At 54.2% G+C, this 13,511-nt stretch overlaps 1 protein-coding gene across 1 annotated transcript in view; it reads right to left on the reverse strand.

Moving 5' to 3' along the window:
* Nucleotides 1–9,818: 9,818 nt before the first annotated feature.
* Nucleotides 9,819–13,511, reverse strand: part of ALX4 (ALX homeobox 4) — a 44,591-nt gene continuing 40,898 nt past the window's right edge. Inside the window, 2 exon segments of the mRNA NM_001030304.1 lie at nt 9,819–10,291; nt 12,720–12,848. Of these exon segments, the coding sequence (NP_001025475.1) occupies nt 9,962–10,291; nt 12,720–12,848 (459 nt within the window). The 3' untranslated portion in view covers nt 9,819–9,961.

Here is a 13,511-nt window from a genome sequence, read left to right on the forward strand (position 1 = left end):
TGATCTGATCTGAAAGAATATGAAGTTTGAAAATGTATTTTATATTTGAAAATGTAATTCACAATAGCAATAGAATAAAGGAGAATAGTCATATGATTATCTCAGTAGTTTAAAAAAAAAAAAAAAAAAACAGAAAACATATATCCACACAAAGACTTGTATACAGATGCTCTCGGCAGGTTTGTTCATGATAGCCAAAACCTGGAAAAAACTCAAAGGTTAAACAGCAGATGAGTGCATAGATAAATTGTGGTATATCCATACAATGGAATACATCTAGGCAATAAAGATAATAAACTACTGAGACACACACAAGGATGTGTTTCCAAAATAGGTGAGCAAATAAGCCGGACATGAAAGAGTGCATACTCCACATACATAGCTTCTATACATACAGGGATTCCCTGGTGGTCCAGGGAAGGGTGAGGTTCACCCTCAACTGTTCAGTCTTACGCAGTAGACAGGACCCTTAAGGGCTTCTCTCCTGTATTAGTTTGCCTGGGATGAGGCTCAAGGGAACTTTTGGGAGTGAGGAGGTTTTATATTTTGATCCTGGTGATAGTTACATATATATATATATATATATATATATATATATATATATTTGTCTAAACTCATCCAACTCTACATGTAAAGTTGGTGCATTCTTATCTAAGTAATACCTCAATAAAGATGATTATTTTTTCAGTGATAGTTAAAAACTGTCATCTTTCACAGTTCCTTTGCTTTGTCATGGACCAGCGTCCCTTTTCCCTCCTTTACCTGGAGGTTTGCTTAGGGCCTCAGGGTCCAAGCTGCCTCCAGTTCTGTTTACTGTTTTCTATCGTGTTTTGACATGGAATGCAGATTTGCCAGCCATCCAGCTGATATTTATCAAGTGCTTGCTGTAATACTCTACCAAATATTGCAGATAAACAATGAAGCCGTTTCTGCCTTATAATCAAACTAACACAGGAGATAAGTCCCTAATAGTCCTGTCTACTCTGTAAGACTGAACAGTGGAGGGTGAATGCACGCATTCCCTGCTGTGGAAGGAGCATGCGATCGCTTCTGACTTGGTGAAGGGGTGAGACTTGAGGTGTACTTTGGAGAATTCATTGGTAGAGACAGGCACTGTGTGGATAGGGGTGTGCTGGGAGGTTGGGCAGTCACTTTGACCTGAGGGGGGTGAAAGGAAACAAGAAGATGAGGAAGTGTACTGATACCCTAGATTTGTAGGAGCACTAACTCGAGGTTGGGACTTTACAAATTATGGCGCTGGATAGGTGTTTAGGGCTAGACAAAAGAGCTAAAATGTTTGTGGGCAGTGTGAAGGCTTTGCAGATGATTGTTCTGGTTGGGAGCGTGATCAGAGCTAGTCTTAGGCACTCCCACTTTGGCATCAGCACAGATGAGCGGGTGGAGCAGAGAGGGACCAGGAATGGGACGTGACCACTTAGCAGTAGCCTAGGTGATAAGTGACAAGGAACCGAGCCCAGTGGCTGCTGGACTCATGTGGGAGCTTGCTGGAGCTGTTGAGATGCTTTGGGATATGAAGTTGAGAAGAGCAGTCACTTCACCCATTTAACACATACCAGCCAGTCTTCTTGTTACAGACTAAATTATATCCTCCGTAAAACTCATATATAGAAGCCCCAACCCCCAGTGTGACGGGATGAGGAGATAGGGCCTATGTAGAGGTAGTCAAGTTTAAGTGAGATCATAAGGGTGAGGTCTTAATTCATTAGGACTGATATCCTCAGAAGAAAAGGAAGAAATAGCAGAGCTCTGTCTCTGCATGAGCAAAGACCACGTAAGGACACAGTGGGAAGGTGGCCGTCTACAAGCTAGGGAGAGAGGCCTCACCAGAAACCAGATCTGCAGACACACTGGTCGGAGCTTCTAGCTTCCTGCAGCTGTGAGACAATAAATGTCTGTAATTTAAGCCACCCAGTGTGTGCTCTTCTGTTACAACAGCCCAGACAGACCAATGCACTGCTCACCACCAGATTCCTCACCACCCGCCTTCCCAATTCCCATAAATAGAATATTGAGGGTTCCTGGTGCTTTATATTCTGATGACATACTTTTGTGAAACAGTACCCCAATCTCTGGCTTCCTTCTCTTAGCCGTTCGGGTACAAGTCAACCCTGCTGGCCCTTCCCAACCGTCAGCGTGTGTAATTCCTCCTGTCTCTACAGCTCTTAATTATTTCCAAGTATTTTAACTCGTTTGGATTTCATAACCACTTGTCTCACTTCCTATGACATAAGCAGGCAAGAGTTGGTTTGACCCCATTTTACAGATGAAGAAATTGAAAATCGGGATTTTCGTGGCTTGTCTAAGATAACCAGGAGGAGTTGCAAAGTCAGCCCATTAAATCCAGCTCTCTCACTTCACCACACAGCTTCCTGGCCTGTGCTTTTCTATGACTTTGTCTGGAGAGAGCTTTCTGTTCAAACCTGTCTTGGAGTGGAGATGTGGGCTGCCTTTGGGCTTCCTTCTTCCCTTCCTTCCTTTGTCCTCCCAGCATGCACACACACACACACACACACACATAAACACACACATTTATTTTCGTTCTCTCTCCATAGTGTAGCTTGGCCTTAATGTCATAGGAACAAGGAGCTCCTCCTTTTCCCGCAGAGCCTAAACATGACAGATCCCCTGTGGGTAGAGGACAAAGAAGGGATGGGCAAGGGGCTTACGATGCAACCAAAAGAGAAACCTCGGAAGGCGTAGCAAGAACACTGTAGCCCCTGGGCTGTCTGAACCGCATCCTGGCCAGGGCTCTGGGGGGCATCTCCTGCGGGCCCCACAGTGGGTTTGCTCCCAGCTAACAGTTAAGGCAGCACCTTAACACATGGTATGCACATGGTCATAAACCGAAGCTCCTTTCGGAAGTTTGCCCTTCCTCAAGGCTGTTGGTCTGTGTTGGGCTAAAAAAAGAAAATCTGTTTGGAATCACAGAACTCCTGGGAAAATGTCAACTCTCACACCCCATTGTCTTTGGAGCTGGCATGCATCTTCTCACTTCTGAGCCCTGTTTTGAGGGGCGGGGCTGTTTGCGGAGGGCCTATTGTTCCTGAGCAGCTGAGCATGCAAGTCTGGGCCTGTGTGTGTGTGTGGAGAAAGACCACCACTACCGTATCACCCCCCACCAGCCGAATCAAGGATTTCTGCTGAATCACAGAGCAGCCCGCTTGTGGCGCCCTGAGGTTGGCAACTGTTCTTGTAGCAAGACCTGGGACAATGGGATTGGTGAGAAAGATTCACTGGTGGTTGAGGCAGAGCAGAGGTGGGGAAGGAAGGTTTAGAGCATGAGGGTTGTCGAGGGATGACATGGGGAAAAGCAGGCTTTGAGCCCAAGGATAAATGGGAAAACCTCTGAGATGAGCACTCTCAGATTACAACACCTAGCCATCTCGAGGAGCTGGCCTCATGCCACCCAAACCCCAAGAACACTAAAGAGGTTAGGCTTCCTGTCCTGACCTTGGCTCATTGGGGATGCATATGACCCCTGAAGGAACAGGATGGACAGAGTCCACAGACAAGCAGAGGCTGTGAGTTCACACCAGGCTCATCTCTAGCCTTCCTCTTCCTATCCTGAACCAAAAACAGAGCCTCTCCGCATTCCTATCTTCCCATTCATTCTCCCAGTGAATTGCAGTTACTCAGTGTACTAATTTTCTGAAGGATTCATTCAGAAACAGAATTGGCCTGTCTTTTCTTGGCACTTGGAAGGCAGCTGGGGCAGTCAGACAGATACATAAGATACTATTATAAACAGTTCTGTGGGAGCATGGAGCCGCAACCACTGGCCTGGGGGTGGAAGTTGGGACGGGGCATAGAGTTAAGGAAGAACTTCACGTAGCACATTCTTATTAGGAGGAAGCCACAGAGGATGACCAGGAGTCCTCCTGGTAGAGTGGGCTGGTGACAGGGCGCAGGCATTCTAAGGAAACAGATGGCAAGTCTACCACTGTAGCCAAGTGAAAGGCCCCAGATGGTTTGGGGAAGCAATGAGTGGTCCTGGCACCCAGACAGGGAAGGGCTGAGCCACAGCTGATGTTCAAGGAAGCCCTGCTGACAGGGGAGTGTCCTCCCCAGCGATGCTCCTTGGAGGCACACATCCCAGGAATGGGTTACTTGAGTCCCCAGGGAGGACCAGATGACCCGGCAGCCATCCTGCCCTTTGGTGGGAGCACTCATCTGGACTCCAGATACTGTTGGGGTTGCTAAGCAAGGATTTCAGGCAGGCGGCTTCCCATGCACAAGAAATTTCTCCCTCTGCTTCCATTCCCACCTTGGGACTTGGCAGCGACTTGGTGTGGAGAGTCCAAGAGCTGCCATGACCCTGTCAGATGGCAAGGGTCACTTTTAAAAACAAGTTCCTAGTTAAAGTCAACCTAAAGCCATCTGGGTCTATAGTGAATGAAAACTTACCCTAGAGGTACGGTTGCAGAAAAGGGGACCCCTTCCAGGGCCCAAGAGTGGGCTCTTGTCTAACACTCGGAAATGAACTGTCCAAGGAGACACATGTGCTACCAAAGCAAGAGACTTGGGACGGGGCACCCAGGTGGAATAGCAGGGTAAGGGAACCCAGGAGAACGGCTCTGCCATGCAGCTCAGTCTCGGGTTTTATGGTGACGGGGTTAGTTTCCAGGTTGTCTTTGGCCAATCGTTCTGACTCAGGTCCTTCCTGGTGGCACCTGCATTGCTCAGCCAAGCTGGATGCCAGCGAGAAGGACTCTGGGCGGTGGCGGGACAGGTGGCAGCTCCTTTTGGCCTTTCCAGAACTCTTGCAGTTGGTGATGGCTTGTTAGTTCCATGTTCCTTACTAGGACCTCCTGTCGTAACGTAACTCTCACAGATGATTCCTAGCCAGGATGGGTGGTTTCAGTCAGAGTGCTTCCCCTAACGGAACCAAATCTGAGATGTGGCTCCAGGAAAGCAGCATTTACATAGTCAGAGAAGATGAAAAAGAGTTTCATGTCGGACTCAGAGCTGGTAGCCGGAGGGTGATGTCTTTCTCCCGGGAATAATCATAGCCCTTCATGTATTGCCACATCAGCTTACAAAGCCCAGGCATAGGCCATCTCACGCATACCTCCCCATGAACTGGGAAACTGGGCAGAGACAGGCTTCTTCCCCTCCTTCAGATGTGAGAGTTGATGGTCAGGCAAACAAGGATGCCTCCCCTTCAGCTTACATAGGGGTCCCTGGGAGACTAACTGCTTGAGTCACCTTTAGGCTGGAAAGCAAGGAAGCACCTCTTGCATAGCAAAATCCAGGCCTCCAGCTTGGCTTTATAATTAGTATATTAGTGCTTTGCTTTAAAAAATCCCCAGGCCTTACCTCCTGCAAGCTGTCTCAGCCACTAAGCGTTAGAGCTGGGACAGAGACCTGCCTCTCCTGGAAGCCTATCCTGCACCATTTGTCCCAAGCAGCCAGGTCTCCCTACCCTGACCTCCAGGCCCTAGCTGGCCCCTCGCTTTCAGAACAGACCCCGGAAACCCAGATGGTACCAGTGATATCGAGGGGCCGTGATGAGCGCGCTGGAGACGCAGGGGCGGCCCCTGATTTCCCTCCACTGCTTGTCTGCCGTGGAGGCAGGTCCTTTGGGATGACTGGGGGGGGGTGCTCCAGCCCCTCGCAGGCCATGCGCCCCTCTTTGTGCAGGAGCCCTGGCCGGCCACCTGTTGTTAATCTAGCCCTGGTAATCCATTCTGTACTGTGTCAGCAGTTCAAAAGGGCATTGTTAGTATTTTTTGCCGACTTCAATTAACGTGAGATTTCAGAGGCCCCTCTGATCACATTTCATCTGTCACAAGTTAGGAACAAAACAGACAGGTTCCAGTTGAGGGGAGGAAGGAGAAGGAGTTTATTGCAAACAACAACCAAGCGGACAGTGTGGGCCGTGCCCAGACAAGGGCGCTCTGCGAACGCGCAGCGGCGCCCCCCACGCCTGGACCCCGATGCCCCCTCCTCATCAACAGTCCAGCAGTCCTCCCCTCCCCCCAAAGATGTAAGTGCAATAACTTACTTTAAAAGGCAAGAACTTTTTTTTTTAATATTTTGCTATAATGTAGTTACATGGTGGTATAGGCAGTAAAACTTTATGGAACCGACTTCCTTTTTTTATACATTTTTTTTCTGAATTTTTAATGTCTTTTTCATATATACTTTTAATATTCCACCCCAGGCCATTAAGCTAAAGGAAAAGTTGCATTTATACAGGGTTACAATATCTTACAAGGAGAACAGTCATTATTGATTGAGGTTCATGTTCCTTCCAGCACTCAGCTCTCTTTTCAACCCACTGCACACCAAACAGACTATTAGACATTGAAAACTGTCCTTCAAAATCAGTAGTATAAAGGCCTAGCTCTGTGTGTGTAAGTGCAGGGGAAGAAGGGACAGGGCAGGGCAGGTTAATGTTTGGTTGACTGGGACACCTTTCCTCCCCCCCAGCATCTTTACAGACATCACGTGGGCTCCCGGGAACTTGAGGAGTGGAGTTTTCCTTGTCTTCCCAGTTTTCTCTTTTGTGGTCATGGATTATTATCCTGGGGGCCCGTTTGCCCAGCCATCCTCAGTCCCCACCAGGCCGTCAAGCAGACCGGAAGCCCCAGAACTGTCCAGCCCAGGGGGAGAAAAGCCGCAGAAGCAGGATTCATGGTCGTTTGCATGGAGGAGTTCCTCTCGTCGACCCAGCCGAAAGACGGCAGAGGGGACACTGGCGCTGGGCCCGATGTGGCCGCGGCCACGTGTACTAGGGACCCACCTCACGCTTGCTACCGCCACCCCCTGGCAGTGTCTTTGAACCAACCTGGCCGCCATGCTTCCCCACGCTGGGGGCATGGTAGTGAGAGCCGAGAATCAAGTATAGTGGAAAGAATTCAAGGAAAGTTCCAAAGCCCGTGTCCTCCAAGTGCCGTCGAAGACTCGGGGACAAGCCTCTCCGTGCGTCCCCGGAGCCCCCTCTCCCCACGCTGCCCTGGGAGCAGCGACGGCATCTGAGGGTGGTAGCAGCACCGTAGTGTCAAGCCTTGGCCGCCGAGACTGGTTCCCAGCAGGATTCGGGGGGCTGGCAGCGTGAGGAGGCTGCCCGGGGGCCTGCCAGCCACCCATTATTTCCGGTTTTGTGTGGCCATCTCTGTTGAGATTTTAGGCAAAGAGCAAAGGAAACCCCACCTCTTTTAGCTTATTGGCTTAACAGTGACCACCGGAGCCATCCACTCTCCCCTGTACCTGCCTTCATGAGACCACGCTCCTGAGGATGCCGCCAGCCCAGAGAGTCACACCCAAGCTTGCTTTAGTCATCACAGGAGAGGCTGCGGGGTACCTCCCACCCCAGCAGCTGAGAAGGCAGAAGGCCTAGGCCCAGCCCCCCACCCTGGGGAGCTCCACGCAGCATCAGTCATCAGAGCCCCTCTCTTAGCTCTGCCTCAAGTGAAATGTGGCTCAGGATGATGACCTTCCCCACTGGGGACTGGGGTCATCTCCGTTGTGAAGGGATTGGGCAGGCTAGAAGTTTTCTGATCCCTTCCCGCTCAGCGATTCTGTGCTTGTTGGAGTGTCAGGCAGGCCCTAGGGTCTGGGACAGGCCAAGGGCAGGCCTAGGGGCAGGCAGCTGCCCGTAGGGAGATGCAGAGGTGTTTCAGGCCGACATTTTAATCCTAAATACTTAGCTGCGTTGGTGGGACGGGCGGTCAGCGCCAAAGAGCCTTCTTCTATCGGAAGATTTTTCTTCTCAAGGTTTGGGGTGGAATTTGCCTGACTGAGGTCTGGCCCAGGTGGAAAGCAGACACACAGCGGAACTGATCGCCAGAAGTCCCTTCCAGAAGGTTCCACTTAAGAGCCGTGTCTCTCCCTTCCCTCCCCCTCGGTGTCTATCCTGGTTCTCTCTCTCTGTCTGATTCTCACCCAGGTGAGAACATACCTCCCAGGTCTTTCCAGCCATGATGGCATTTAAGGAGGAACTGGGGGGACTGTCTCCATCCTGAAGCCATTTCTTCCTTCCTTTTCCTAGATTTTGGGAGTCTTGAGTTGTTTCAGCCAAGCTTAGAACTAGAAAAGCCTTCCTAAGAGTTATTCCCAGATCCTCAAACATAGAAAACACTTAAAGCTAAGTCTCCAAGAACATTCAATTCAGTGTCCAAGATGCTTTTCACTTTGAGAAGATCAACTTTAGAGCTACGATTCCCAAAGAGGTCTGACTCTTACTAGGGGGAGGTTGAGGCCAGCTCCTTCCATAGTCCTGTTTCTGGAGCACATGAGGACTTGAGACACAGCTGGAGATGGCCACGTCCCCAAAAACCTAAGCAGGTCAAAGGGGGAGGGTCTCACCCCTCCCCACCCACCCAAGAGGCTGTGCTGAGTCCAGTCCCCTGGGCCTGGTAGACCTAGCTCTCCTCACTGACAGGATTGGGGTAGAAGGGATAAAAAGCAGACCCTTCTCCTCGGGGATACCTGCAAGGGGGCCTCCCAGCGCTCAAAAGGCCGGCCTTGGAGGATGGCTACCCCATGCCCCGAGCTTAGCTGACCCCTGGGCCCTGGAGCTGAAACTCAAGCTGCAGGCTGCATGTCAGACGGAAATGCAGCCCCCCTGAGAAGGAGGCCCCTTCCTGCAGGCAGGGAGATTGGCTTCCAGAAAGCACTGTGTCCAGAACAGAGCAAGCGACCCCAAGGAGCTCAGCCCCACATGAGCCCTCTGGAGGCCAGAACAAGGGACCGGGGTCACCCATGCCACAGGGCAGAATTGCCAGGGCAGGCGCTCTCTGCCCTACGCCCAGAGGACTGCACAGAAGGCTCTGGGCAGGTGTGATGCAGGAGGCCGCTAACCGGGAAGGCTGTCTGAGGCCGCGTGGGGGCCGACCTGGTGCCCGGAGGCCGGGTGAGTGTGCCCTCGTCGTCTGCCAGACCCCACAACCCGCTCTGGACCCTCTGGCACCGTGCCCCCAGGCCCTAGCGGCTGTGTCAAGGTGCGAGTCCTTCTGCATCAGGACACTGGCCCAACAGCTCCAGCAAGTGACCAGGATCTTCAGATTCCACCTGGAGGGGCCAGACTGGACAGGGTACAAAGCTACCCAGACCTGCCCCCTGCCACCATCATCCTGCCTGAGGTGGGGCGTCAAGGTGGCCGGAGAGCCGACGTGTGTGCACGAGCCCCTGCCTCCCCAGGACGCCTCCCTGCAGCCCTCTCGGCTCCTAGAAGCGTGCTTCCAGCACCGTGGGGCCGTGGGCAGCGGGTCTCCTTCCCTGCACTGTTCACCCAGATCCGGAGCCTCAGGGTCCAAGGGGGCCAGTGTGGCTGGGTGACGGCGGGCTCCTTCGGCTCCAGCTCCTCTCTCTCTGCCCTGTCCCTCCGGGTGCGTCCAGCACAGGGGACAGTCAGCAGGACGGGGGCTCCTCACGTCCAGGGTAAAGGCGAGGTGGGTGCCTTGGATCTAGGAGGTTGGAGTCCATGGGCTTTGAGGGAGAGCACAGGAGATGGGATGGCAGAGGCTGACTGGGCAGGGCATCTGTTCTCCAGACACGGTCACCGGGCTGGTGATCGGGGACCACACAGCAGAGGGAAGGACGGACTTTGACGGAACCGTAGCCACAGCTGGTCCAGGTGGGAATCTAGCCTCAACTCAATGGTCAAACCGGGCAGGGCGGAGGAGCAGGAGTGGGGAGAAAGGGTCTTCAGCTTATAATGGATGCAAAGCTGCAAAACTCGTGCCACCTGGCTGCCTCCACTGCCTCTGGCCGGGAGCGGGGGCACCTGGCCTCGGTGCCCGCTGCCCCCTTCCCTCCCCACAGTCCCCGGGGGCCTCAGACTTGGGGCGGCTGAAAGTGCTGAGGGTCAGGCTCCTGGGCCCAGGCCAGGTGCCTAAGAGGGGAGTTGAGTGGGGGGCCCGGGGGCCTGGGGAGCATGGGCATGGCCAGTGCCACAGGGCAGGGGAGGGCGCAGGGATGGGGCGGGGTGGCCCTGTCATGTGGCCCAGGAGATGGCCGCGCTGTGCTCCTTGGCCTTCATGCGGAGGGCCGCGATGCTCGAAGTCTTGCGGTCCGGCTCCCCGTTGAGCTCATAGCCGTTGAGGCCCGGGCTGAGGCCCGCAGCTCCAAACAGGCTGCCCATGTGCGTCTGGCCCACGTGGCTGCCAGCCCCCGAGACGCTCAGGAAGTCGGTGACGCCGCTGGCCCCGGAGCCGGGGGGGTGGGCGTGAGGGGACATGCAGGCGGGCACCGGGTCACAGGGCACCACACAGGCCGGCACGGGCGAGGCGGCCCCATTGTTGCCGATCCAGGACGGGTTCTGAATCTGGGGAGAGGGGAGGGAGACGCGTCACAGGCTGGCTGGACACAGGGGTGCTTTCCTGTCCCACACGGGGGACCTCTCTTCACTTACAAACCCATCCTGATGATAAAACCATTCCTGAGTGTTTACCTGGGAGGCTTTCCAAACCTGCCTGGCCACCTAGCCCCCTAGGAGCCTCGGGGTTTTATGCTCTGGTTCCTCCGTTCCCAGGTCCAGGAGAGCAGTGGACAGAAACTCCGTTTTAAGGACTGAACTCCGAATTCCATCAAGAGTCCAGTGAAAGGGTCGTCCTGGGGCACAGCTCACCAGCTGAGGGCAGCCCCTGATTCTGTTTATTTATTTGACCACACCACTTGCAGATCTTAGTTCCCTGACCAGGGATCGAACCTGTGCCCCCTGCGGTCAGAGTCCTCTTCATTGGACCGCCAGGGAATTCCTGGCAGCCCCGGATTTTAGACACAGAGGCAGACTCTGTCTCTCCATCCATGGACCCATTTAGGGTCAGCACCTGGGCCTCACCCTGCTCCGGCTCCTCCCCAGGCCCAGCACGCCCTCGTGACTTGATCCATGGGAGGGGACACGAGCTCAGAGAGCTCTGGCATGGCAACGTGGGCTCCGAGGCTGTCCACTCTGAGAGTGGACGTCGGGGGGGCCTCAATTCTCTCAGAAGCCAAGGTCAGTAGTGGAGGTCCTAGGGGCCGGTGCCCTTGAGGCTTCAGAAGTAACTCAGGGTCTGAAAGGGCTGCCTTGAGAGGTGGTAAGTGGACAGATAGAGCCAGGCGGGATGCCCACAGGCTCTAGGCTGGGGCAGAGACAGGTGGAGGAGGTGGAAGGTGCTCGGGCAGCGGGTGAAGGGTTGAACTGGACACTTTGTCTTGTATCTGCACGGCTAAAATCCTTTCCCCCTCCCCAGCTTCCAGCTCTAGACCCCACTTTGCCCCAGCATTTATGTGGAGGCAGAACTGGGGACTCAGCCAGAAATGCATCTCTCCTGGGTGATGGGAGGCAGGGGGGTTGGTGGGCAGGATGGGCTGTGAGGAGATGGTGCACCTCTCGGCCACGTGAAAGGGCTTCTCAGTGGTCCTGGAGCAGCATCTGCCGGCCTGCCCCCTGCCCCCAGCGTTTGGAGTACATTCAGAGAAGTCTGTAATAAAAGGAGTGACAAGGCGGCCATGCCCCCAGATGCCATGGTGACTGCAGTGACAACAAGAACTGCTTGCAGGTTCGGGTGATGGGGACCCCCTCTCTCGAAAGGCCTAGGGGATGTGGTGTGTGGTGCTGCATGGAAAAAATGAGCATGAGCCCCTCTGGTGTGTGAGCTCGGGCAGCAGAGGTCAAGGCCAGGGAGTCCGGGCTGGAGGTCCATCCTCCCAGGGACAGAGGGAGGCTGGCTGGGGGGACGGAGAGAGGAGAGAAAGATATGGGCGGGCCCAGGCTTGGAGCAGAAGGCGGAGGCCACAGCACAAGGAGGCCTGAGAGGAAGGAACCGGCTGCCTTTGCAGGGCAGGTTGAGGGGCGTCAGGATGGTACTCAGCCCCAAATGCACCTCTCCAAGGGTCCTGGCTGCCTGACTTCACCTACATCGCTTCCCATCCCTTGACATCCCACTGAGGACCCAAGTGGCACCAGGAAGGGGACTGAAGGACAGCCGTAGAAGAAGATGCTCTGGAAGGGATGGGAAGAAATGGGCCAGATGCCTGGGAGAGCCACAGACATACGAAGCAACCTTCCTAAAACCATGTAATTCACAAAGCACTTTTGCACAATCTAACGTAGACCTTCCAACAACCTTGTGAAAGAGCTGAGGCAGGTGTTTTTTTTGGCCACATCGTGTGGGATGTGGGATCTTAGTTCCCCGACTAGGGGTTGAACCTGAGGCCCCCCGCCCATGGAAACACAGAGTCTTAACCACTGGCCAGGGAAGTCCTGAGGCAGGTTCTTTTAAAAGACCCAATTCCTAGGTGAAGAAACTTGAGGCTCAGACATGTGACTTGCCTGAAGGGAGAAAGCTCTGGAGCTGGGATGACAGCCTAAATCCTGGGTCTGAGAATCCCACGTTCATTCCAGCCTTGCCTCACTCACGTCCTCGAACTTCAGGAACCCCTTCTTCTAGGAAACACTCTGGGTGGCTCCCGGTGGCCTGGAGGGCCCCTGGCCTTCAGCATTCCTCGGTTCCGATGCCCGTCACCGAAGTGGCCGAAGGAAAAGTCATTCTCAAGCTTCTCCCCCAGTCTCCCCTTCCCTAAAGTCCAGCCAAGCCTGGGTCAACGCTTATGGGGGGCAGAGAGAATTCTGGGCCTCCCACATCCTGGAGACACAAGTGCACTCCTGGAACGGGCCTGAAGCGGGGACTTAGAGCCCCGAGCTCTCTCTCCAGGGAAGGTGTTCCTCCTAAGGGCCCCAGAGCAGGCAGCTGGGGGCAGGGACTCACCTGGGCATAGTTTTCCGCTCGGGTGAGGAGGGGCAGCTCGTAGGCTGTGGAGAAGTGGGTCCGAACCTGCTGCATTTGCCCGAAGCGTTCCCTCTTCCTCCACTTGGCCCTCCGGTTCTGGAACCAGACCTGCAGGACAGAGCAGTTGTCGCCAGGGTCAGGCCCGGAGCTGGGGCCCCCGTGTTCGAGGCAGCGCCAACCTTGCCCTCGAGCCCCTCTGGCTGTAGTTATAAGGTCAAGACTGTGGGGCTACAGATTACACATCTGCCTTGGTCTCCGTGCTCAAGAGCTGATAATCTGGAAGGATCGACGCTGAGAGCCGGGAAGGCAGTTCACACCCCAGTCGTAGGCGTGACTTCGGGCCAATAGGTTCCTTTTTCTGAACTTCAGAACCCAGAGCAGGCAAGTGTCACAAGCACACGGAACACGTCACCAGTCATCTCAGCGGTCAAATAACCAGCCCTGACATGGGGCGGCCCAGTCCTCTGGGGCCACAGACTACGGCAGAATCTGATGACAGCCGTGAAAGCTTCACCAGAGAGTCATTCTCCTGGGTGGCCAAGTGGTAAAGAACCCGCCCGCCAATGCAGGAGATATAATAAGATGCCAGTTCCATCCCTGGCCCAGGAAGATCCCCTGGAGGAGTGCATGGCAACCCACTCCAATGCTCTTGCCTGGAGAGTCCCATGGACAGAGGAGCCTGGTGGGCTACAGTCCACGGGGTCACAGAGAGTCGGACAAGACTGAGCGACTAAGCACACACAGAGGATCACACACGTGTGGTTTTTCCAT

Source organism: Bos taurus, chromosome 15, assembly GCF_002263795.3.
Source record: "Bos taurus isolate L1 Dominette 01449 registration number 42190680 breed Hereford chromosome 15, ARS-UCD2.0, whole genome shotgun sequence".
Classification (NCBI taxonomy): domain Eukaryota; kingdom Metazoa; phylum Chordata; class Mammalia; order Artiodactyla; family Bovidae; genus Bos; species Bos taurus.